This window comes from Coffea arabica, chromosome 1e, assembly GCF_036785885.1.
Source record: "Coffea arabica cultivar ET-39 chromosome 1e, Coffea Arabica ET-39 HiFi, whole genome shotgun sequence".
NCBI lineage: Eukaryota > Viridiplantae > Streptophyta > Magnoliopsida > Gentianales > Rubiaceae > Coffea > Coffea arabica.
Genome location: NC_092311.1, coordinates 50,073,885 through 50,098,708, shown reverse-complemented (window position 1 = coordinate 50,098,708; position 24,824 = coordinate 50,073,885). Strand labels below are relative to the sequence as shown.

At 38.0% G+C, this 24,824-nt stretch overlaps 3 protein-coding genes across 7 annotated transcripts; 2 read left to right on the top strand and 1 right to left on the bottom strand.

The window, feature by feature from the left end:
* Positions 1-1,751: 1,751 nt before the first annotated feature.
* LOC113711803 (PRA1 family protein B3-like) lies at positions 1,752-4,441 on the top strand. Of its 2 annotated transcripts, XM_072061225.1 has the most exons (2): positions 1,752-2,599; positions 3,760-4,441. In XM_072061225.1, the coding sequence occupies exons 1-2, from the start codon at positions 1,973-1,975 to the stop codon at positions 3,802-3,804; spliced, it is 672 nt and encodes a 223-aa protein (XP_071917326.1). In that variant the 5' UTR covers positions 1,752-1,972; the 3' UTR covers positions 3,805-4,441. The 2 variants fall into 2 exon arrangements, with proteins under 2 accessions (XP_071917326.1, XP_027090815.1); XM_027235014.2 differs by lacking the exon at positions 3,760-4,441 and having other exon boundaries at positions 1,757-2,823.
* Positions 4,442-4,589: 148 nt separating this feature from the next.
* On the bottom strand, positions 4,590-10,262 carry LOC113711790 (sorting nexin 2B). 2 transcript variants are annotated; one of them, XM_027234996.2, is made up of 5 exons: positions 8,692-10,260; positions 7,848-8,057; positions 7,506-7,763; positions 5,870-5,956; positions 4,590-4,853 (listed from the first exon to the last, which is right to left on the bottom strand). In XM_027234996.2, the coding sequence occupies exons 1-5, from the start codon at positions 9,811-9,813 to the stop codon at positions 4,773-4,775; spliced, it is 1,758 nt and encodes a 585-aa protein (XP_027090797.1). In that variant the 5' UTR covers positions 9,814-10,260; the 3' UTR covers positions 4,590-4,772. The 2 variants fall into 2 exon arrangements, with proteins under 2 accessions (XP_027090797.1, XP_027090804.1); XM_027235003.2 differs by having other exon boundaries at positions 4,786-5,540; positions 8,692-10,262.
* Positions 10,263-11,728: 1,466 nt separating this feature from the next.
* LOC113711774 (N-terminal acetyltransferase B complex auxiliary subunit NAA25) lies at positions 11,729-23,222 on the top strand. 3 transcript variants are annotated; one of them, XM_027234975.2, is made up of 19 exons: positions 11,729-12,244; positions 12,532-12,688; positions 12,798-12,916; positions 13,012-13,086; positions 14,325-14,418; positions 14,500-14,618; positions 15,132-15,202; positions 15,764-15,905; positions 16,034-16,209; positions 16,562-16,761; positions 17,974-18,104; positions 18,278-18,354; positions 19,319-19,393; positions 19,572-19,764; positions 20,541-20,660; positions 20,770-20,908; positions 21,074-21,114; positions 21,391-21,645; positions 22,327-23,222. In XM_027234975.2, the coding sequence occupies exons 1-19, from the start codon at positions 12,098-12,100 to the stop codon at positions 23,020-23,022; spliced, it is 3,027 nt and encodes a 1,008-aa protein (XP_027090776.1). In that variant the 5' UTR covers positions 11,729-12,097; the 3' UTR covers positions 23,023-23,222. The 3 variants fall into 3 exon arrangements, with proteins under 3 accessions (XP_027090776.1, XP_071917307.1, XP_071917304.1); XM_072061203.1 differs by having other exon boundaries at positions 12,106-12,244; positions 12,434-12,688; XM_072061206.1 differs by lacking the exons at positions 20,770-20,908; positions 21,074-21,114.
* Positions 23,223-24,824: the final 1,602 nt, after the last annotated feature.

The following is a 24,824-nucleotide window of genomic DNA, read 5'->3' as shown; positions in this document are numbered from 1 at the left end:
TGAACTTGGTTCGTTAACTAGCTAAACTAAGTTTCAATAGTATATTGTGTTGGATAACTTACAAATTCGATAAAATATTTGTTCAAATTCGGTTCAACGAATTAAACAAGTTAAACTCGAATAAAATTTTAAAATCGGGGCTTATTTATACCTGAATCGCAGTTACCTGGGCAGATGCTGTGCTGTAATTAAAGCAGAGAAGTTTTTGCCTACTTGTAATCGCAACTTCTAGGAAGGATCTCGCCACTGCCCATTTGGTACAGTGGTCATCCCCTTCTTTGGGGATGCTGGAGGTCAGGGGTTCAACCCCTGTCTTCCACAACTTGCCACTCTACGTGGCTGGTCTTTGGCCCCACGGGATAACTCGAGCGGTCCGCTCCCCCTCCTTAGGGTATGACGACCTTCCTGACTTGTCCAGGGTTCGAGTCCCGCTGTTAACGTGTTTGGTGTGGAGTGGGACTTCCTCTCCCGGGCCGCAGGGGATTAGTCGGGCCCCGTAAAAATTGATCCGGACACCCTTTGTGTCGACAAAAAAAAAAAGAAAAAAGGAAGGATCTCGGCGTGCAAGCGTGTGGGGAATTTAAGAATGATTTGTCCCTTTTGTGGTAGGAGACAGTGAAGAGTTGACTGTAGAGGTGGTTAGATAGATCAAGCATCCTTCCATTTGGATTAAAGATTTTGGTCGCTTAGATCAAGAAGGTTTTGTTGGTGAAGCATATTCATTCCCAGCAGTGGTTTCGAAATACTTATTAATTGACCTGGTTTATTAAATTGTTTCTTTAGTGTTAAATTGATAAATTTCATAGTATTTTTTGTCCAAATCAAAGAAACAATAATAATAATAGCTTGCAAAGATTTAAACGAACACTGGTGACTGCGTGATCTATAGTGTTCAAAAATCACCAAAGCAAAACAGGGACCGCCCTCGGGATTAAAGATCAGTTTCTTGATTCTAGCTTTTACTTTTAATACTCAAACAAGTTGCAGGTGTGAAAAGTGACGACGCTGTATTGAACCAATCATCCACTTGTGTGTTGTGAAGCCTCCTCCTCCACCCCCTCCCTTTGGATTGGATTCTCTCTTCTTTTTGTTTTATTATTACTGCACTGCACTGCATTATAGTTCTCCCCCTCTATTTTGCGTAATCCCTCAAATTTCAATCAGACACTACCATCAGAAAGCATCTCTTGATTATGGTGTATAATAATATCTCTGATTCTACTTTTTTTTTTATATAAAAAAAAGAGGGTCTTCTACATAAGATCGTGGCGGCTAGTTCAAAGCAGCACATGACTAGGGAACGTGGCCACCCTAACCCAATAATTAAACAATAAGTTGCTTTTTAGAATGCATGCAGTCGTCATACGGGTTGCTCAATTTCTTGCAAAAGATTCAATAATAATCATCTTGCTTTCCAACCAGAGAGCAAACACGAGAAGATGTTGATTAATGATCAATGAATGAATACTAAGCACTACCCTAATTCAAACGAAAGAAATTAACCACAACACAACTGGAAAAGTTGCTCACATCACATCCTGGTGGGCCCATATCCTCCCGGGTGTAGGCCCCTACATATAAAACCATCGCAAGGCACTGGGCAGCCAGCTTTGCTTCCTCCCACTGTTACAACAAATTACTACTAATTTTTTTTTTTTTTGTTTTTGTCAAAGGTCAAACAAATTACTACTACTACTACTTAACAGAGAGTACTGTCTCATTCTAACTGGGCAGTGGGCGCCTACCCGGGGAACTGACAAAACAAGCCGACTCTCACATGCTTTCACGCAAACCAATCAGCACCGTCAATTCCCACCATCAGCGGCTATGAAACTCCTAATCTTCCCCGCGCCGCGAAATGCAGCGTACATATCAATGGAGATAAAAGGTTCCAGTTCTCTCCAGTCTCAGTCAAAGGAATAAAATTCCCCATTGACCTGACCCATTCAAACTAAGGAAAACTCGCGTTTCAATGTCCTCTTCCCACCCTCTCCCCATCTCCAACCCTAAGGCCCAGACCAATGCCTTAACGGGCCCATCCTTCCTCACGCGCCTCTCCGACTCTCTCCGCCGCTTGAGCTCCCGCCGCCGTCCCTGGCTCGAGCTAGTCGACCGCTCCGCCTTCTCACGCCCGACCGCACTCTCCGATGCCACCACCCGCATCCGCAAGAACATCTCCTACTTCCGGGTGAATTACCTCACGGTTTTCGGATCCGTTCTCGCCTTCTCGCTCCTATCGCACCCTTTCTCTCTTCTCACCCTACTATCGCTCCTCGCCGCCTGGCTATTTCTCTACCTCCTCCGCCCATCCGACCAGCCGCTGGTGGCGCTGAACCGGACGTTCTCGAAGGGCGAAACCCTAAGCATTCTCATTGTAGTCTCGCTGTTCGTGATCTTTCTCACGAATGTTGGGTCGTTGCTGATGTCAGCAAGCCTGATAGGGGCGGGGATTGTGTGCGTTCACGGAGCATTTAGAGATCCGGAGGATTTGTTCCTCGACGATCACGAATTGCCTGGTTCTGGATTGTTCTCGTTGATCAGTGGCGCTGCGTCCTCCGCTCCCGTCTCAGCCGCCGCGGCAAGCATTGTTGTTTCCCACGTATGATTCCTTCCTTCCTGCATCATGATGTGGATGTAGGTAGAGACCCTTTTTTTCTTTTTCTTGTTTTGGAGGAAAGAAGCAATTGGAAATTCGCGCACGCCGGGATGGCATTATGGGCGGTTGAGTTGTATTCTTTAATTAATATTCGTTGGCATTAGTAATTCTCTGTTGTTTCAGGAAACTCAGAGCACAAGTTTTATATGCAAATACGCTCTTTTCTATGCTCGAGTATTCTTCGTCCATCTGGGTTGTTTATGTGGAACTCAATTTTAAATGTCAATGCCAACTTAAGCACAAATTGACCCAGACGAAGGTTAACAATTTTGTTGCAAACAACCTTCATGCTCATCAGCTCATGCTTTGAGTTCATCTTATGAAAAAGCTAAGTGCTGTAGGTAAAAAAGTTGCATGCAAAATCATCAATCCTCTGCATGTTGTGTGTCATAAAACACAGGCAAAGTTTCGGCATCACTTCTTGCAGCAACAAATGTTGGGGCAAAATGAAGTTTTGTCCGTGAAAAATGTTCCGAATTCGTCCATCAACTTAGGCAATAATGCAGTTAACTGAGTCATTGTTAGACTTGAGCCAAGTTGACCATGAGGGCATTCATGATGTTTAAGCTTAGACATTTAACACCCAGAAGAAATTTATCTTGGACCCTTTCCAATTTACGTGTTGAAACTCCGACTTCAGATATACTAACACCCGGCCCCGAAATAAAAACATCATAGTCACAAATCTGCTTCGAAATATAGTACTAGTTATAAAAAGAAACTCCAATAATATCAAAGGTTTTATGATGTTGAGGGAGAATAATTTCATTTCCCATAGCTATTCGTCAGCAGAACCAACACCAGCTACTACATGGTTTTCCTGTTTAAGTAATGGTTTTTCCCATGTCCCAATTATCATTTTTAAGCTAACTAGTCTACTTGGGTTTGATATTGTAACAAAGCTCTTTTAACAAATCCTTGTTTTTGCTTGGTTTGCTATTACTATCAAAATGAGTCTGTATTTCCTCCTTGACATCATTTAGCGTTCTTGATGGCTTTTGGTGTTTTATTTACTTGTTTTATTTGTCCGTATGTCCATTTTATATTGGGTTTTGAAATGCATAATTGTTGTGACTCCCATCTTTTTCTCCTTTTGTGTTAAGGCCTCTCCAATAAACAATCACTTTCCCCGGCGAGACATTTTATAGAGACTGCCCACTCCTGGCTGATTATGGTGGAGATTACGGGAATCCCAGAATTTATGGCGCCTTTGGATCACACAACCCGAAAATGATGGACCACCAAACACTGTGCAGCCTGAGAAATCGTTTCATGGATCTGTCCATGGGTCGACAGGCCTAGTTGATTCAGTGGCCTGGAGGACAGTTTGACCCGAGACAGGAGGGACTTTGGAGAGACTGGTCCGTGGGGATGAAGTGGGGAATCTGTCTGATCAACCTTTCTAGTTTCTACTCTATCAGGAAAGCATATGGACTTGGAGGCCAAGACGAGAAAAATACCTTCAAGTTGAGCCTTCGCCCTCTGGGAGCTTTTGGATGAAAAAGATTAATCAGGTCAGTGGGGGTTCAATGTTTGATGAGATAACGCTGGTTCATCCATTTTGTCATGTTACATGAGGATGGTTTGCAAGTGTTTGACCCATTTTTACTGCTAGACATTGAGCAAAATACCAAAAGGAGAACCTACACTCTGTCATATACATGTCTGGTTACTTTGCTTTGAAAATCAACAATCAACCTGCATGGAGTTGTACTTTTCAGTTCTTCCATCGTTATGATAATAGAGAACCTGGAAATTGATAAGTCCAGGAGCTAAACTTGTATCTCTGCAGCGTATTAGCCTTTCGTGCAACTAGCATTTTCTTGCCCCGTCATGGGGACATAAGCATATGTTTCTATCATAAACTCTGAGGTGGCTTGTAACCATTACTTATCGACCTCAATCCTCCGCAAACCTGAATGCAATTATCACAGGCAAGAAAAATACTCCCGCTGGTATTATTGCATATGTAATTTTAACGAATGGACTAGTTAGTTGCAGTATCTTCTTTGTGTACTCTTTTTAACTCTTTCCGACTAGGGAACTTGACCGTTAACATTGTGCTAAAAGAGGACAAAAATGCCAAAAGAAAACATAATAGTAAGCTGGACCCAATTCATGCAGTCTCCTTTGCGTATCTATTGGTCTCCTCTGCAACTTTTGTCCACTCGATTCCAATTTTCTCCATATAAGTAACCTGTCATGTTCGTAGCACACCATCCATCAGGGACTAATAAGCACTCTACACTAACTACAATATACTAGGCCTTCAGCATGTCCAAGATTGAGTGCATCTTAAAGCGACTAGTAAAAAGCAGACTAGCAATGGCATGACGAGAAGACGATGATGACTCGCAAAAAGTAATGAAAAATGTAAAGAAAGAAAAGCAAAAATGGCAACGAAATTTAAGTTTCATTAGGTCATACCCCAAAGGTAAAACATTTCCAACTTTAACCAGATCTAATCATATTTGTGAAGAAACACTGCACTTATTGTGTCAAAATTCAGCTCCTGCCAAGATACCATCATCTATGGGGCAAAAGAAAGGCCGCTTTTCGCTTCTGGGAAGGTGACAGAAATGAGTTGGACCACTTTCACAAAATTTTGCAAAATGACTAGTTGTGGGAACAAAATGCGATGACTACTTCTTCGTCTCTCTCTCTCTCTCTTTTGTGGAAAGGGCGCCCCGGGGGGGGGGGGGGGGGACAACAACATTAACAAGCAAATGTAGCAGTTGAGTTGTGTCAATCCCGACCAGCTACTTCAGCTCTCAGTGGTAAATTCGCAATGCTCAAACTCACCAAATTCAACGTAACAACTTGAACTTCATGTAAGCCACGACATAGTTTTTGGTTGCGTATGATCTCCAATCAAGTTGAAGCACTAACCAAGGGATTTTGGGATCCATTATCAAGTTTGATATTCAAAGAAATACCATGAGATCGTGTACGTCCACAATTAGGTGCTTCCAATTTTGACAGTGAGCACCATATAATCATCATTCAACCAATCAAAAAATTAATTCACAAAATCCAGAACAAAATTTCACAAAACCTTAGTGAGAAAATACAAGTTATTCATGCCACACAAATTATTTTCAGAATATGTAAGTGGACAAAACAAAGAAGAAATAGCACAGAGATCTCTTTTTTTTTTTTTTGGGAAGGGGGGGGGGTGCATGATCTGTATTTTGAACAGAGAGAACAGAATACCTGATTGGTCACGAATCCTTTCAACATATTTACAAAGTCGGTCCTCCTTTCACTGTCTAGCCTTTCAATTTCGCATCTGTTATTTTCCTGCAGGGACAATTACCAAGTAATGTTGTAAGCGAAAGCTTCAAGCATGTTCAAGAGCAACTCAGCATTTAAAACCATATCCATCCATCTTTCAAGAAGTTGATGCTACAAAAACGTGCAAACAGGGAAACAGATCAAAAAATAATTTTCAGGGATATCCCTCAGCGCCAGTTGGCGCTTCCACAACAGGTAGCACTAGAAGAAAGATAACATATTTGCACAACTAATAAAACACCTCCTAGCTGACCATCAACCTTTCAGCAATAAAAGCTTCCATGAAGTCTAAATATGAAACTTTGTCAGAGTAGGAAAGACAGACAGATAACATCATACATACACTACTGGATGCCTGGGGAGTCAAAGGCGGCAGCAATCAGCTTATTCTCAATATTTTGAAAGATTCCTCTTACCACTTAAAAGCTTGTTCTTAGAGAGATCCTCAAAAAAAATTGTGTCTGAATAAGTTATGGTCCACCATTTAAGTTGAATCCAATAATGACCATCCATTACATGAGAAAAAGACTATACCTTCGTCCCGGCCCTAAGGTAAAGAAATAAACCTCCAAAAATAAGATTCCCCTTCTGTTCAAGGACGAAGCGGGAGAATGGGAAGACTAACATTTTCTAGCTATCTCAAACTCTTATTTCTAAGGGAGAAGAAAGCAACAATCAATCACTGAAGCTGTCACTTCGAGCAACTCTAGAGATGCCGAGAACACAAAAAATAAATAAATAAATAAATAAATTGATGTTTACTAATGGTAGAAGACCAATTCCAAAGCACAACTACCATGAGAGTATGTATACTAAATCACATCACAATCATAACCACTTAATTTATATTCTGAAAAATATCTCCACCACATACCAGGTAGCCACTACATGGATAACTTTGTCATCTAACAATTCCACATCATTCAAGTTAATTTGAACCATGTCTTCATATTTTATGATCACATATTAACTGATTTATGGGGAGAAAAACATTCTGCAGCAACACTAAAACAATGTGGTTCTGTACTACATACATCTAAAAAATATGGAGCAAGATGAATTGAGCATAATGCAAATTGGCAAAGCTCCAACATGTACAAACTTTTGTAAAGGAAAAAAAAAAATAGCACCTTAGCTTGTGGTACCAAAATCACCATCTTGACAGTGTTAAAACTTTAAAACAACAAGAAAGCCCAAAAGGATCATTTTCTAATCACCTGACACTCAACATTAGTTAACACAACAAGAAACAAGAATGAGAAGACAGCCTGCCATTCTCAGGATCTTTCTAGCCACCAATAAAATAACCTAAGTGCAAAGAAACAAAAACTGTAGCCACCTTTGATTTTCTGAGTAGTCAATGCCAAATATGTTTGTAACTGCCCATTCATCTATGAAGCAAACACTAGACTTGATAGCAGATGGAGGCAAATTTATAAGAAAGAAATTATACAGAAGAGAAGGTAAGAGGATAGTGCTGCAGCATATCATGAAAAAACCAATAATATGAATGTGCTATAATTGGTTCCATTTGCTCAGGGAGTAGTCTGGATACCTTGATGCGCTCGTATTCTCTGATTGCACAGCCTTTAGCATCCTCAGTGACTCTAATAGTGTCCTTCAACTCTGTTTTGCGGATTCTTAACTTGTCACCACCAAATATTTTGGATGATGCAGTTTCAAGTTTTTCCGCTCTCGAGTGCAAAGAAGATAATTCTGAAAGAAGGGTTTGCACCGTCAATAAAGCACTTGAACGATCAGAGAATGCATTGTGCACAGCTAACATTAGCACCAGATATTCATGAAGAGTATCCTGCAAAAACAGAGAGACATAGGTCATCGTAACCTGATTACATGAAATCATCACGTAACTGCAAGCCAAGAACTTTGCATTTACCAAGTGCTTCACAGTCTGTGCATTTAATCCTCGATGATATCTACTCGCTCTAACAGCTGTAGTTGCTAGACTTTTCATATCAGCAGCACGAACTCTTTGAGTATTCAATACAGCCTCCTCATTCTCAAACTTTGTCAACTTAATAAATGCTAGCCCTAATTCACCCATTGTGTCAGCTAAACCTTGTTGTGCTTTAACAAGTGCTTCAGCCTAAAAGAAAAATGGAGAAATTAAACAAATAAAATACAGTCTCAAAAAAAATCAACTAAAACAATGGCACCAGTCGAAAGCTCTATGCAGATGCAAAGTCAATAAAGAAAAAATAGATAAAAGGGGAAAATAAAGGTCAAATAACAAAACCAACATAGTCAAAATCTCCACGCAATCACAAAGGATTTGCAGATATGACACTCAGTATCAACATATAAGGCTCTGTAACAGGTGGGTTCACCTAGATGCAGGCTCTACATTTGTAGTTACTAAAATGAGTCTTACCATTTTTATAAGCTTGGGATTGTGGAGGATGCATAAAAGGTACGGGTCTTAAATCCCCGTCCTCTGCGCCCCAAAAAAAAAAAAAAAAGCCCCGTCCTCTATGCTATAAGTATGTCTAACCGTTGTAAACAATATTTTCGCAGCTAATAGCTCATCAGCTTGAAACTACATTAAGAAAAAACAATAGTGCCAAAAAAAAGAATTGCCTCTAAATATCTTTTTTATGATGCCCAACGCTCAAAAATTTCAAGCATACAAGCAAGTGCAGAATACCACTTGATATTTCCACGAAAACAAAAAAGATTAAGCATATAACAGAAGAAATTTCAAAAACATTATCGCATAAGACCTGTTTCGAGGCATTAGTGAGATGCTGCTCAAGATCATGCAACCATTGTTTCTTATCTAAAAATTCCTTATCCTCCTCCTCAGCAGGAGGCCTCGAAGCACCCCAATCATTTGCCACAGACTGCTTCAACTCCTTAAACAATCTCAACAAATCTCTCCCACCTTTAGCAGGCTGCACCACATCCTGGGGACCCATCACACTCCTCGAATCGCCCAACAACTGCTTTGGCAGCTTCCCCGCGCCATCCAGCATCCTTGACGCAACATCTACACTTGTGGGCAACGGAAGCCTCCCTTGCACCTGCAGAAACACCCTCAATTCATCACTCTTCTTGATAACAGGATGCGCGGCGAGTCTCCTCAAGTATTTCTGCAATGCTACTCTCCTCTGCTCCACAAATTCCTGCTTCTGCATCACTTGGCTCTCAACTACGCTCTTCTCCGGCCTCGGAGGAATAATAAATCCTCTATAAGCTTCACTCAACCGATCGGATAAAGTGACCACATCCCTAAATCTTCTTCTAACGCTAAACTGGGATCCCCCGTAGTCGGAAATATTCGTTTTTGTGGTAATTAAATAGGTAACGTAAGCATTATTGCCGGGGACGATCGAATTCTTTGACGATTCCGCCTCCTTTTGTGGATTGGAAACCACAATTTCCAAGTAATCAGAGCTGGAAAAGGGAGATCTCGAGAAAGATGAAGTCGAGTTTTCCGAGTGTTGGCTGGGACTTTCGGAGCCGCCGTTGGCCTCAATGTTATCGTCGAGGGGGTTGGAAACGACATCTGCGTAGGAGGGAGGATCGAGGTGATGGGGGTCGTCGGTGGCGGTAGTCCTGGGTTTAGGGGAATTGGGGGATTTGAGGAGTGGTGGCTGAGGAGAAGGAGGGGAAAGAAGAGGATCAGAGTCGGCGGGGGTAGGGAAGGAGAGAGGATGGTGAGAGGCGGCGAAGGAGGAGGAGAGGGTGGTCATGGCACTCCTGTAATTAGCGTAGGATTGGGAGGTTATACTGTTACCAATGTGGTCACGGCCGTCGTCGCCGTCGAGGACTAGGCTTTCCATCTCTTCTCTGGACGCTTGGAGATGGGCTTCTCCTCCTTCTTGATTCTCCGAGCCCATCATCTTTATGCCGAAAATTTACTCCTCCTGCAATCAATTTTATCCCAAAGAAGCAAAAAAATGTATGCTTTTTCTTCTTTCTTGAAGAAAACTCAAGTACGAGTGTCAATATGATGCCGAATAGGAGGGGAAAAGAGAAGAAGGTAGTTCCTGCAGTTAAGGCTGCCGTAAGAGTGGGTGGCAGTCAGTGCAGGTTGGATGAGGATAGAATGATTAATTACTCCTGATATGGTACCAGTGCTGAATGGTACTAATTACAAAAACACCAAAAAGATGAATTATTGGGAAGGAATCGTGATTCATGAGGGATTTTATGAAGGTGGGGCACTCTGATGTTTTTGTTTGCTCTGTGGGACGAGGCTTCTGGGGAGGGCACAGAAAATTGGATGCTGCGGAGACTTTGAGTTTGTAAAAGTCAGCAAAGTAAAAAGCTGAGAAGGATTGTGATATTGGTGGTTGGTTGGTGGTTATAGCCGTAATATGCAATTTGCTGCAAGCGGAAATCTTTCTGGGTTTTTACTTATTAGTGTATGGCCTCGCTTACTTGTTAGCCCAAGAGGATGGAAACAGGCTTGTCGTGTCTTGGGCTGGTCAACAATTCGAGATTTGAACCAAATTTAACTCAACAAATTTCTTCTTTTAATGATCTACCTTATATAAATTTCTATTAATTGTACATTCTTTTTTTTTTGTCAATCAATTCATATATTTTCTTTTCTAATCATCTTCAATCACATTCTTTATTTCTAATATTGGTTTAATTATTTATTGCTCTATATATATATGTATGTATATACATACATACACGTATATATATATTTTATGACTTCGCTATTGTTGTTCGCTTTCCATTATGATAAGTTGTTGAATTAGTTGTATTTTTTACCATTACTAAAATTTGGAAACACTTTCATTTTGTTCGACACTTACTTATTTATAGTAAATTACATTGATTATTTATTGCCATTACTAAAATATGAACAAACTTTTGTTTCATTTTATCATTCTATACTTCTTTATTTGTAGCAAATTTCAATCTATTAATTCCCTACTTTATACATGTTTACATTGATTATATCTTTCATGATTTTTTTTATCAATCAATGTACATTTTCTCTTTTTCTAATTTTCTTTAATTACATCCAAACTATCTTTATTATTGCAATTGATTATTTCTTTGTAATTTGTTTTGACAAATTTCATTTTTTAATGAATACTTATTACACAATTTTAGCGCATTACTCATATAAGTCCATTTTAATTAAAAAAAGTCCATTTAAATTGTGTAACTAGTCATTCTTTCCTAGAATATTCTATTAATTTTTATACTCTTTCCATTTAAATTTGATCTACACTTAAGTAGTATTCATATAAACACGAAAATCATAAAAGTTCTCCCAAATTATTTTTCTTAATTTTTAACCCTTCTGAAATTTTATAATTTGAGCAAATAATAAGTTCATTTTCTATTAGTTTGATTTTAATTTTTTTTATTTGTGAAAGAATCAAATATTTAATTACACTTATTCCTAATATGTCTCCTTCACTATATGTTGACTTGCGAGAATAAACATAATTGAATCATGGAATAAGATTCAATTAAAACTAATTATTAATATCAACCATTTTTAGCATGTTTAATTTTAATATATGTCTTATAATTAGTATATTAAATTGTATAAGATAGCATTTTAAGTTCTTTTATAACAATTTGTGTTAAAAAAAATAAAATTTATATAATATAAGTTGCACGGGAAAGAAACTAGTGTATATATATATTATATGTTACCATTAGGTATTTAAGCGTTATTAGCAATGGCTTTATTTTTATTTTTTAAATCAATTTTCAAGGTACACTAGCGTAGGACTGTAGGTAGGGCTTCACAATTCAGGTGCACCCCTAAAGACAAAAGAATTGAGCCACATTGGCACGGAGAGACGGAGCCCTCCGGCCCGGACACAAAAACCCTTTGTTGAAAAACTCCAATCCCACCGTTTCGCTTCCTCCCGTCTTCTCAGTTCTCACCTCAGTCCTCTCCCCGCCTTCACCCACTTCATTGACATCCCAACCACCATCCCTCACCTCTGCCGCTCTCTTCATCAATGCTACAAAACTCTAAAGGTTTTCCCCGCAGCCCCGTCACAGCCACCGCAAATCCTCGTAACATCACCATTTTTTGAGAGTAACACGACGTAGTGCTTGTAAGTTTAGAGGCGGAAAACTAATAAGATTTCTTTCTTTCTTTCTTTCTTTTTTTGGGTAAGTTTTAAGTTGCATAACTATTGAATGGCCTCGAAATTCGGGTTGGCGGGTGGTATACCGGAGCGTCGAGTTCGACCCATATGGGATGCCATCGACTCTCGCCAGTTCAAGAATGCCCTCAAGCATTGCACTGCTCTGCTCTCCAAATACCCCAATTCTCCCTACGCTCTTGTAAGTCTCTTTTTGCTTTATCGTTAGTCATCCCAGTTCAAATTTATCTGACTATCTATTTTATATCCACAAAAATGTTTAAAACGTTGCCAATTGATTTTTTGATTGAATTATGCTGTCCCTAGTCAAAATTTGAATCTTGCTGTTTTAGAAGTGTGATTGAGCTACGTTTCTTGGAGTGCTTTTTAGTTTGTGCAGCATTGGAATAGAGATTTGCGAAGGTTTTGGTTTCCTCAAGTATGAAATTAGAGTGACTGGAGGGTGGTGTACTTGTAATTTTGGTGCAGGCACTCAAGGCTCTGATTTTGGAAAGGATGGGTAAAGCTGAGGAAGCACTTTCAGTTTGTCTGAATGCCAAAGACCAACTATATACCAATGACTCTGTTTTGATTGACGATCTTACGCTGAGCACCTTGCAAATTGTTTTCCAGCGTCTTGATCATTGTAAGTCTCAAAAGGCTTATTCTCTCATTTGTTTGGCACTTGATATTTAATTGCGCCAACCTGATGAAGGTTTTATCTTTTATTTTTGTCTTCTTTGGATGGGTAACAGTGGATATGGCAACTAGTTGCTATGAATATGCATGTGGTAAATTTCCCAACAGCTTGGAACTCATGATGGGCCTTTTCAATTGCTATGTACGTGAATACTCGTTTGTCAAGCAGCAACAGGTTGGTACTTTATTTACTGTTTTCTTTGCCTTTATTGGTATTCTTCAAAAGTTTGTCGGGTTGTATCTTGCCATTTCTGCTTTTGTTCTTCACAGATAGCTATTAAGATGTACAAGGTTGTTGGTGAAGAAAGGTTTTTGCTTTGGGCTGTTTGCAGCATCCAGTTGCAGGTTCTTTCAGTTTACTATTCTTTTTGTTTATTGGTTTTGTTCCGACGTGGTCTCTTCCTTGTTTCTATAAATAGTTTCCTATGCTTAGATCTCTTGGGAGTATTTGTTCACTAGGAATCATATATAAATGGAAGGAAAACACTTAAGTTATGGTCTCTAACTCTGACTAGAGTTACGGACGTATCTCATCCTTACAATTATCAACTAATTTCGAAAGTAAATAAGTTACCGGCTTGTCCAGTTATTAGTGTTTTCTAATTCTCATCTGTCATCTCCCTAGCTTAACCCAAAACTTCTTCTCCCTTCCTTTTCCACTAGCACCACCACTCTCCACCTCCTCCACCCCCAAGCCCTCACCCATTACTCCAATATTCCTTCTCTTCTCCGCCATGGCCAAATCACTCCGCACCTCTTTCCCTTCATCTCCTGCAAATGCTGCCCATCTAGTTTTTATGCCAAACTCGGTAGTATCATAATAAATTTCCCTCTTGTATTAATTTTCATGTACCCAAATCTTCCTTCTCCACATAAAATTTTCCACTGGAACTTTGTTCTCCTAAGATGGAACTTTCAGGTGCTTATTATATAAAACTTGGTCTATTGATTAGATTACTAGGCTTGAAAATGTAACATAGCTAAATTGGAAGATGTCTAACCTGTTTTTCATCTTTCGTTGGAGTAATTGAAAGTGCAAACAGGTGTGAAAAAGATCTGGTAAAGATAGCTTGAGGTGAGAAAAAGATCTATAACATATTGGTGCTGATTTAATTGTTGGGTGTGATTATGCAGCCACTTATGTGGTGGTTTGCCATCGACGACTTGAGTTTCCGATGAATTTTAAGCTAAAGGTAGAATCTGTGTTGCAGGGGAGGAATTTTAAAAAAGGGGACTTTTTCATGATTTTGTCAGAGGCGACCGGAGTGTAGAGTTTTTCTGGTTGGACGCAGGAGTGTAATTTTTTTTGGTTGGACAGTAATGAGCTGTTGCATAAATTTTGATATTTTGAGGATTACTTTCCAATAGAAAAGTTTCAGTAGCAACCGGTTGTATTGATGTCTGTAAGTTTGAGACTTACAATGTCTGTCACCTAAATATTGTCCTAAATGGAATTGCTGAGCAGAACCTACTAAATAAGTACTGTAGATTCACATAGAAGCTGACAATTTTTCACAGAGAATACTCTGAACAGTGTAAATAATAAAATTGGCTCGTTATCTCTCTGCTTTTGATTTCAAAAGGTTTTTTGTGGCAATGGGGGAGAAAAGCTGCTACTTTTAGCTGAAGGTTTGCTCAAGAAGCACATTGCATCACACAGTTTGCATGAGCCTGAAGGTGACTTCTGTTCCTTTTGAACCAGAGTTTCTTCCTTTTTTTTTTCTCCTTTTCTGCTGAAGAACCTTTTAATTGTTTCAGCCCTCAGTGTGTACATCTCTTTATTGGAACGACAATCTAAGTTTGGGGATGCATTAGAAATTCTCGCTGGAAAGTTAGGGTCTCTTATAATGATTGAAGTTGATAGACTACGCTTACAGGTATAGCCTGAACTTTACTCATGTCTTTTGCCATTGTCTTTAATAATTGGGATAAAATATCAAGTGTATATTGTCTTTAATAATTAGGGGCAATTGACTTTCCTTCTTTTCAACTGTATATTGTCTTTGCTTATGTTAAAGGGGAATATAAAGTAGAAAAATTGTATAAGCATGCCTATAGGTCGTTGAGAATCTGTTTTCTGGCCTTCTCAAATTAAGTTGCTGCATGCTCTCTCCCTCCCTGAATATGATGCATACCTTCATGCCTTTTCTTTTTAAATATTCTTGTAACAAATTATTTGTACCTTCCTGTATTATGTCTTGACTATGAAATTTAGTGAAGAGACACTAGTCTCTTCAGGCTTTGCAAGATCAAGATTAACGCTCTTCTCTATGACAGTGTTCTTGCCGAGCCTTAAACTCGATACTTCAGCTCTTTGTATATTTTTTTTATATGCTGATTTGCATACACCGTTGTTCGTAAAGTTGTACTCTGTAACTTCAAGTTGACAGGGGAGGCTTCTTGCTAGGGCAGGTGATTATTCTGCAGCAGCTGATATTCTCCAAAAAGTTCTAGAGCTATGGTATGTTTTGAAGTTTTGAATTGAATGAATTCATTTTCTTTTGTTTGAATTGACTAGAGGTTGGCTTATTTTGTTTGTAATTTTTCATCTAATTTTCCATTATTCACTTATAAGGAACTGCGTGCATCTTTGAATATCATAAGTATCACATGAAAACAGCTTATCAGTAACCCAAAAAAAAAATCTATAGAACATTTAAAAAATAATACCACATTGGTTTTCATGTGAAAATAGTTAACTCATTTTAGAAAAATTGCACGTGTATAAGGTGGCCTGCATATCCTTTTTCGTTGGTGTTAATTGTCTTTCCAAAGACAACATTAATATCTCTTCCTCTCTCTCTCTCTCTCACACACACACACACACAGAGCAAGTTACTCTATCTCTGCAGTTTTTAGAACAGGTTATTATATCGCTTGATTTGAGTAATTCGCACGTGTCTCTGCAGTTTCTTCCTTTGTTGTGTCCTAAATAGTTTTCTGTCTTTTTTCCTGCTGGTATTTGCTATTTGCCCTCTGTATCCTCTACAATTTATTTTATTTTGTTCTTGTTTTTGGACAGCCCTGATGATTGGGAATATTTCTTGCATTATCTTGGCTGTCTGTTAGATGATGGAAGTAGCTTCTTCTTGGGTAATGGCGGTAATTCAATATATCCTCCAAAGCATGTGGGCTGCAAGAACTTGGATTTGCCTGATGAAGTGGTGTGTGCATATGGCTCTTACATACAGTCGATTCTTATTGTCATTAGTTTAAAAAGTGCTGCACTATTTGTGCTTTGTTCATAGATTACCTTGTGGATCACTTGACTCATACGTTGTTGCATTGGCAGTTTGATACTCGCATATCCAGGGCATCAGTTTTTGTAGAGAAGTTAATGGCTGAATGCGATAATGCTTCGATAAGGTCTCCACACTTGGCAAATCTTGAAATTCAAAAGAGGAAACTTATATATGGAAAGGGAGATCCTGGCAAGTTAGTTGAAGAACTAATGCAATATTTTTCTAGGTTTGTTGCCATCTCGGTATTAGCTTGTTAATTTTAGATGATATCTCTAACGTTGACCTTATCCTTTCTGACTGTCGTCATCATTTGCTCTGTGCTATTGAATAGACTGAGAAAAGGGGAGAACAATGTGCTTCTTACATGTGTGCCAAGAATAGCAGTTACTTATATACTTAAATTCAGCATTTAGTGAAAAGTGTTTCTCTAACATGTTTTTTCATGCTACAGTTGGTCCCTTGATTGAGTCATCCATGCTAGGCAGTTGGATCTCATTGCAGAAATTTTGTGATTGTGCTGTTTATATCTGCTTCTTGCACTTGATAGAAATTTCTGTCACTTTCATTTTGTGAAACAGGTTTGGTCATTTGGCTTGTTTTACATCCGATGTTGAAGCTTTTCTGTTATTCTTGGATGATCCTAACAAGAGTGAGGTTTTGGAGAAGTTGAAAGGATGTGAATTGACCAGCAGTTCACAAACAAAGGCTCTTGGTCAAGCCATTACCATCTTCAAAGTTGAAAATTTAATCGGCAACATGTTTTCCCTTCCTGTTTGTGGTATGGCTCTTATATATGAATCTTGGTTATGGTAGATACTAGTTTATACTATCTGGTTGTAGCATGCTTAAATCTCTACAGCATTTAGTAGATCATGGTAATCAACCTCTCCCCTTGAACAAAAAAATGAGGAAAATGAAGATCGACAGAAATCTTGATGCTTATGCTTATATGCTAACGACTAACTTATTTCCAACTAATAAATTGCTAGGATGGTTGTTATAAGATTTGAATTGACATGTTCCCTTTTATGGTATTTGAAGATGACCTGCTGGGGAAGGGTGTTAATCATGGATAGGATTTTATTTCAGCTTAAAATATGCAATAAACCCAAGCTTGATGCCTTTAGCTTCATCTGTCATAAATTTTTAGGTGAGAATTGAAATTTAGATCATTTCAAGAGCGATGGATGTGTGGGATAAAGGCATATGTTACTTGGAATATAATGACAAAAAAGCTATGTTCCTTGGGCACCATACTTTTCTTCCCTTGTGTGACTGTGTGAGGGATCTGAAGAGTGATGATACTTATACTTGGAACATCCATTTGACCTTTCAAATGAGACAACCATATAGGGAAAGTTACTATTTTTGGGATTGATGAAGAACGAATGTAAAACATTCATTATAGGATTAAATATTGTGTTACTACTATTGTTGCAGATATGCAGTCTGCAGCTTGTTTATGCTACGTATACAAATAGTGACCCCTTAAGACTGTATGCCTTACTCTATGCCTTACTCTTTGACAAAATAATTGAGGATTTATGTAGTGTGTTTATTTATTAATATGTAACCTTCTGTTGCTTAAGATTTACTTATGTCTTAATGTATTACATGGAAAAAATCCAATGTGGAATTGCTATTGCTGGAGAAGTTTGTTTTTTGAGTCTGATGATATTAACCCAAAAGAGAGAAGGGTTGTCTCAAGCATCTCTGTTGACTGCTTTGTTGCTGCCAGTGGGTTGCTTGACAATGGACAAGTGTGTTTAGGGTAGTGGGTTTGTTGTCATGCTGTTTCTCAGTGCATTTTTCAAATCACTGGGACAAAGTTATACCTTTTCTCTGTTTCTACTTATTTTAATTATTCGATAAACCAGCTATTTACATATGCATAAAACAGTTTCTGCCTTCACTTCTCTAGTTTGATAAGTTGCACTCAGCTGTTGTAATGCCTTTGAATTGGATATTTACATTGATCTAATTTTTCCAGAACTTGAAGGTTTAGCAGTGCGAATGGCAGATATGTATTGTAAAAATCTTCCCGTATCAAAAGATTTGGACTTGCAGGAAAATATGCATGGGGAAGAGCTTCTATCTATGGCTTGCAACGTGTTGGTTCAGGTATGATGCTTCCCATGTTTTTTGTTTTTTACCTCCTTTCAGGAGGTCTTATGTTTTGGTGTTTAATCACTGTACTGTTGTAGGTGCTTTGATTTCTTTTTGTTTACAATTTTAAATTGTGTTTTTTCTGTTCGGTAACAAAAGATGATTGTTTACATTTTTTCTGTCTATAGCTTTTCTGGCGGACAAGGAATGTTGGTTATTTGCTGGAGTCCATTATGATTCTGGAGTTTGGATTAACTATTCGGAGGTTAGGAAGCCAACTCTTACTGCTTATATTGTCTTTCTTTTTCAGGTATTAAATGGCTACTTATAAAAAGGAATAACATTGCACTGTACTTATCACGAGCCATGCATTTGGTTTGGCACTAATTTTTTGCTAGATGCTAAATTCTCTGTTAATGGGGTCTCAATTAGTTGATATTAATAATGACTAGTATTTGCAGTCACAAGCTCATCTGTTATCTTTTACCTTGATGTAAGTTGTCGAACATGCGTTTATGTAGTTTGACTCTAAACTAGATTGACCGGATGTTTGTGTTTGTTCATTTTGTTATTGTTTAAGCTTGAGCTCAGCTTTTTTTTGGTAGCATAACCAAGCTTGAGTCACTTTATAACCTACGAACTACAAAGTCAATTTTTTTGGCTCTTTGAATGGATGAACAGGTCTATACATTGTGGTCTATTGTTGATTTAGCTTGCGCTTCTACTCATCTAATAAACTTTGTGACCTGTTAATTATTTTGACTAATATTACTGTATTTGTAAGAAGACATTAAGTGTGGCCTGTCAATGGATCAGTTCGTCATTTAGAAGTTCTGCTACAAATGAGCAAGCTTTTGAGATCATGTTATGTTTGCTGACTTAATAAATGATAAGGGGCAAGAGATGACAACTTGCACTTGAGCTGTTCACAAATGGCTGGAAACTTTGAAACTTAACAGAGGTTAACATTTGATTGGTTGTTTTTTCAACTTCTTAATGTGTCTAGTAGCTGGATAAGTTGCATATGGTGTTTGAGATTTTCTGTAGTATAAGCAGTTTCTAATATGGTATAATTATTATTTTCCATGGTGCGTTCATTATGAATGCTCCAATTTTCCTTTCCTTTTTTGTTTTTTATTTCTTCATTTTATTCTGGAAACATTTTAATTGACTATGTGGAAGTTCTTAATCTTCTGTAGTAACACGTGTCTGTATTTTATGTCTGGCAGATACACATGGCAGTATAAGATTTTGTTGCTTCACCTGTATTCTTACTGGAATTGTCTTCCTGTTGCCTATGACTGGTAAGTGTTAATTACAGCTTAATATTCTTAAGCTTAAGAAGTTGTAGTATGTATTTTAATATTCACTAACTGATTTTAGCATGGATTGCTGATTTATTAACAGTTTTCATTTTCTGAAGACCATGTGGCATATTTTTCTGTTGTCTGGGCATTGTCACAATCCTTCTTTCCTGTATAGGTACAAATCTTTGGATGTGAAAAATATTTTGCTGGAAACTGTATCACATCACATCTTACCGCAGATGTTGGCATCTCCGCTTTGGTCAGATTTGAATGATCTTTTGAGGGATTATCTAAAATTCATGGACGATCACTTTAGGGAATCTGCAGATCTTACATTTCTTGCTTATCGCCACAGGAATTATTCAAAGGTACTTGACACATTTTGTCTGATTAGATATGTTGACTGAGACTTGATGATGATGTTGAAAACCTTTTCCAACTCGTGTATTGTTCTCATACCAAATACTGTGTGTTAGATATGGTGATAGAACAGCGGATGTTCTTACTTTCTTGTGTTTAAGTCAATGGGCACTGACCTTATGATTTTTTTTCAATTACCTGGAGACCAGCACTTTTAAAAAATTTCTCTGCAAGTCTTTTTTGTAGTGACTGATTTCTTGAAAGTAAATAGTTTTTATGTGCTCAAGCTAAGTGGGCTGCAAAGAGTATTAAATTTGCTTTTCCCATATTGCCTGTAACTGATAAAAAAAAGTCTGATGAACATTCAACTCTGGTCTCTGGGGTATTGATGCTTAACTGGTAAAGATGCAATGAAGCAGGATAAGATGTGGATGTAAGTTTAAATTCAAAAATTCAGTCTAAACAGGGGGAAAAATGTTGTAGTGAAACTCATTTGGTTGAGGTTGATTCTGTATTTCAGTGATTTAAAAGGACTTTTTTGGGATATTTTCAATATCTCTGCAAGGCATGGCTCTCATTGTACTTCCTTCTTAGGTAGAGGGAATTAAATATCTTCTGTCTGGTGAAGTATTAATAATAACTAAAAATACATTTTGGATTGTGGTCTTTCCTTTTACTTATTTCTAAGTTTGTTTCTAGCCTATCTTTTTTTCTTTTTCCACTCAATCTTCTATTTGCATCAATAGTATAACAGGAATCTTCACCCTCTTTAGTTTATCTCCAGGTCATTGAATTTGTACAATTTAAGGAACGCCTGCAGCGATCAAGCCAGTATTTGGTTGCAAAGATTGAAGCACCTATCTTACAGCTAAAGCAGAATGCAAATAGCATCCAAGAAGAGGAGGTACTTGGGTTCTTTTTATTATTTATTTTTTTATATTTTATGTAGCTTGAGATGCCTTTTTTTTAAAAAAAATTTTATGTAGCTTGAACTAAATCTTTGTTTTTTCTAGTGTATTTTGGAAAGCTTGAAAAATGGAAACCATTTCGTAGAGCTATCTAATGAGATCGGGAATAAATTGTTGACCTTCAATGAAGACTTGCAGCTACGACCTTGGTGGACACCAACATTTGATAAGAATTATCTTTTAGGTCAGTCTAAAAGAGTTTTCTTAATTGAAAACAGAACTAAGAAATGATAAAGGTTCTCTTTGCATTGTTTTGGATCTTCCTAGATTGTTTGTCAAGCACGTAAGAGTTGAATAGTAGGTTGCTCTTTCTAGTTTGATTATTTAACTTGGTCTCATTTACTAACAGGACCATTTGAAGGAGTATCCTACTACCCTAGGGAGAACCTGGTATGAAATCTCTAGAACTATCTTGATATCTTCACTGTGAAGTTTGGACATATAATGGAAGCATAACACTGTACATTTTGCCATATTTGGGCACGATATGGTATCATAAACTTGTCCAAGGAAAAATGATATTTTCATAAATGTATATCTTCAACGGTGTAGTGAACTGAACTTTCTTTGAAATTAGCCATTGTATTCAAGGATCAAATTTTTATTTGTGGTCACTTCTACAGAAAAATTAATCACCCAGTATAATATCTTTGGTTGCATATTCAGATCAAACAAACAGAAGAAAATGTACTTAAAAACATTGAGAAGAGATCTCTACTTCCACGGATGATCTATCTGTCCATCCATTGTGCTTCTTCGTCATTGAAGGAACATACTGAAGCCAATGGTTCAGCATTTGATCCTAAATTGTCATTGGAGCTTAAAGTTCTGCTCGAGCGCTATGCCAGGATCTTAGGCTTTCCCTTTCAGGATGCAATAGAACTGGTTTTGGGGGTTTCAAGTGGGCAAAAGCCTTCAGAGGTATGTGCTCATATAATTTGACGTCATAATTGGTTGCTTTATAAGCTAATATTCACATAATTTTTCTTCGTCCATAGTTTCTGTTGCAAATGTGTTTCTGCATGAGGTTTTGGGTGCTAGAAATTTCTTCGACATATTTTAATGCCGTATTTTACTGAATTGTCTGATAATCTACGGGAAAACTTAGTTGTCCAGGTTTCTACCCATACATGCTACATCAAAAATCTTCTTTGAACTTTCTAAAGTATAATTGAGAAAATACTGGACATTATATGAAGTTTGCTGTTCAAAAGTAGTATATGACTAGGAACAATTTCACTGTTGACTGACTGCTTTATTTAGTTATTAATTTTGTCCGTTCAGATCTCCTTGGAGAAAGAAGGATCTAATAGTATAAACACGTTTAGTAACAAAAGAACTGCAATAAGATTTAAGCATGGATGACAACATCCAACAAATAACATAAATGCATCTATAGGTGACTGACTAATTCTGGCTACAGTTGTGCGAACCTACACAATTGCTATCTGGATATAAATGTATTTAGTGCTGGATTCAAGAGGCAATAAACGTGATTGGCTATTGTGGGTAAATGATGGTAAATTCTCTGAACTGTCAGTGCATCTTGGTTTGAGTTGGCTATAGCTAGATTTACTTCTTGATATATGTTTTAAAATGCAGGCATTGAGCTCAGACCTGATTGGCTGGATTAATTTTGTTGTGTTCCTAAATGCTTGGAATCTGAACTCTCGAGAGATAGGGTTTTCAAATAATGACAAGCCAAGGCCTAGTACTTGGCATCTAGTGAATTCTTTGCTGAAGAAGTATATTATTGAGAAGATGAGATCCACAGGACCCCTATTGTCTTCTCCTGGTGGTGATCTTCCTATGTTGGTGCAGTTGGTAACTGAACCCTTATCTTGGCATAGTCTGATAATCCAGTCCTCTGTCCGGTCTTCTCTTCCTTCTGGGAAAAAGAAGAAGAAAGGTGGGGTTACAGAGCAGGCAAACTCTCACCACTCTCATGAAATACAAGACTCTATCCAGAGTTTATGTGATGCAATAAAGGAGGTCACAGAATGGTTGAGTGCACAAATAAACAAGTTAGACGATGTAAAGTTTGAAACCATATTTTCCCTGCTCCAAGTAAATGGGGAAGGTCAAGGGCCTGGGAGAATTCTCCATATGTTTGAAAATCTGATTTCATCTGTGGATAATACGGCGCTGGGTGATCGGATCTCCCAAGCTTTGCAGTCGTGGGATGCTGTTGAAGTTGCAAGGAAAGTTGGGGCTGGGCAGAGCAGTGTACTGTCTCAGTTTCTTAGGATTTGTGAATCAAAAATTAAATCGCTGCAAGCATTGAGGACGCATTTGTAGCACAGCCTGGGCTGCAGCGGCCTTCGATATTGCCGAGCTGGAAATTTTGTAATTGTTACTGATTTTTTGACCACTAGATTATTCTCATTGATGTACAAGAATAAAAGTTTTCTGAGTTGAGATTTTACACGCTTGTAACGGTAATTCTTTAAGATGAGCTTTGGAATGTAAATTTTGATGGTGATCTTTTTCTAAGTTAATACCTTTGACCTCCACGCAAAAGGCTAAGAATGGAGCATTATTGTCTAGCTCCCGAGTCTGAAATCTAATGCAGCGATGGTATCTCAAATCAAAGTGCCGTTTTCTGCAGAGAGTCCGAAATCTGATGCTCCTACTCATCAAAACTTCTTGGATTTGCTTTGGCTGCAACTTTTAGTAAAAATGTTTATGCTTGTACATTTTTATGGTGTGATGTATGCAAGATTAAAATGTGATTGAAAAAATAAAAATGGAGGATTGCGGTCTTGTCCAGCGTTCTGTTGGCAGTGTTGCCTAACTCTCTCCATCCTATTTGTGGGTTTTTGTTTTTTGGGGTGCGATGGGTGTTGAGCTTGTTGGACAGCATTTCAACAAGAAGATATGAAGGGGAGAAGTAAAAGGAAGAAACACTCTGGAGAAATTAAAGAATCTTGCATCAAAGTTCTTGCATGACCCTCAGGGTACCACTAATTTGTGCCATGATTGAAGCTAATCCATACAATAATATTCCCTCCAAGGGTTGCAAGTGTGGAACAGTTCTGATCCTTTTATTTCTTGCAGTCAAACTTGTGATATTTCCTTTCTTTTTCCCAGTCTATTAATCTCTTTCTTTTGCATCCTCTTTGTTTCCTTGCATGATTAAAAAATGTAGACGAGGAACTCTCAGAAAATGAGAAGTCCGAGTACTATTGCTGAGAAGCCGAGGTCAAATAAAGCTAATAAAGTTGCAGCTTACAAAATATTTTCTTGACTCACCAAATCTCCTGGGAAATTCAACCTCACCGATCAAAGTTTCCAGCACTCCCTGAATTTTTAAGTGCTCTGCATTAAATAAACAAGAAGTCCATTCTGTCACTTTTTCCTCCTCTGTTGACTTTTTGACATAAAACTCTCAAGATCAGTTGCAAAATTTGATGCATTGCATTAGATGCTCGATCAGGATTGGTTTTGCACTTTGGTACTGATTGTTTGGCTAACGAACTGCTCCACTCTTAACTCAGACAAACTGCATTATGTGTCCCTTAATGAAAGCTATGTCATCAACTAACTCTAGTAAATTAGTCGAAACCAGTGGCTCACAAGTCCTTCCCCCAACTAATCGTGGCGGATATTCAACCCTGTTTGACCTTTTCCTTTTTTCTCTTTTCTTTTTTTTTTTTCTTTTGCTCTTCAGTGATATGACAATCTACTGGCTCACAGTAGAGACGGGTTCGTTCCCATTGTTGCTTTGAAACTGTTAGCATAACGTGTCAGTAGGAGTAAAATTGTTTAGACAAACTCCTCCTAGTTTTGGAAGTACGATTGCGTCCTTGATTTACTCAAGAAAACAATAATATATTATACTTACTAGCATCATTTGTTAATTCCCAGATTCCATTATTCTAGCAGCAATTCATAATCTGAAAGGACTAAGGAAACTGGTTACGTTCTTCTGAGTCTTGATTTAACCAGCAAGGAATTATTAAGTTCTTGAAGGCTTGGGCTGAGGGTTCATGCAGCACTTTTGTGTTCAAGCATCTCTCGGTGAATTGCTAAAAAATAATAATAATATTCAAGTTCCTTGCCTTCCACTGGAATCATCAGGCCACCAGAAATAGGAAGGA

Coding starts and splice junctions, on each gene's coding strand:
- LOC113711803 (XM_072061225.1), top strand. CDS start 1,973: ATGTCCTCTTCCCACCCTCTCCCCATCTCCAACCCTAAGGCCCAGACC. Junction 2,600..3,759: donor CAAGCATTGTTGTTTCCCAC/GTATGATTCCTT, acceptor TTTTGTGTTAAG/GCCTCTCCAATAAACAATCA.
- LOC113711790 (XM_027234996.2), bottom strand. CDS start 9,813: ATGATGGGCTCGGAGAATCAAGAAGGAGGAGAAGCCCATCTCCAAGCG. Junction 8,058..8,691: donor TCACTAATGCCTCGAAACAG/GTCTTATGCGAT, acceptor TTTTTCTTTTAG/GCTGAAGCACTTGTTAAAGC. Junction 5,957..7,505: donor GAGAATACGAGCGCATCAAG/GTATCCAGACTA, acceptor TTGTCCCTGCAG/GAAAATAACAGATGCGAAAT.
- LOC113711774 (XM_027234975.2), top strand. CDS start 12,098: ATGGCCTCGAAATTCGGGTTGGCGGGTGGTATACCGGAGCGTCGAGTT. Junction 15,203..15,763: donor CAAAAAGTTCTAGAGCTATG/GTATGTTTTGAA, acceptor GTTTTTGGACAG/CCCTGATGATTGGGAATATT. Junction 19,765..20,540: donor GCCACAGGAATTATTCAAAG/GTACTTGACACA, acceptor GTTTATCTCCAG/GTCATTGAATTTGTACAATT.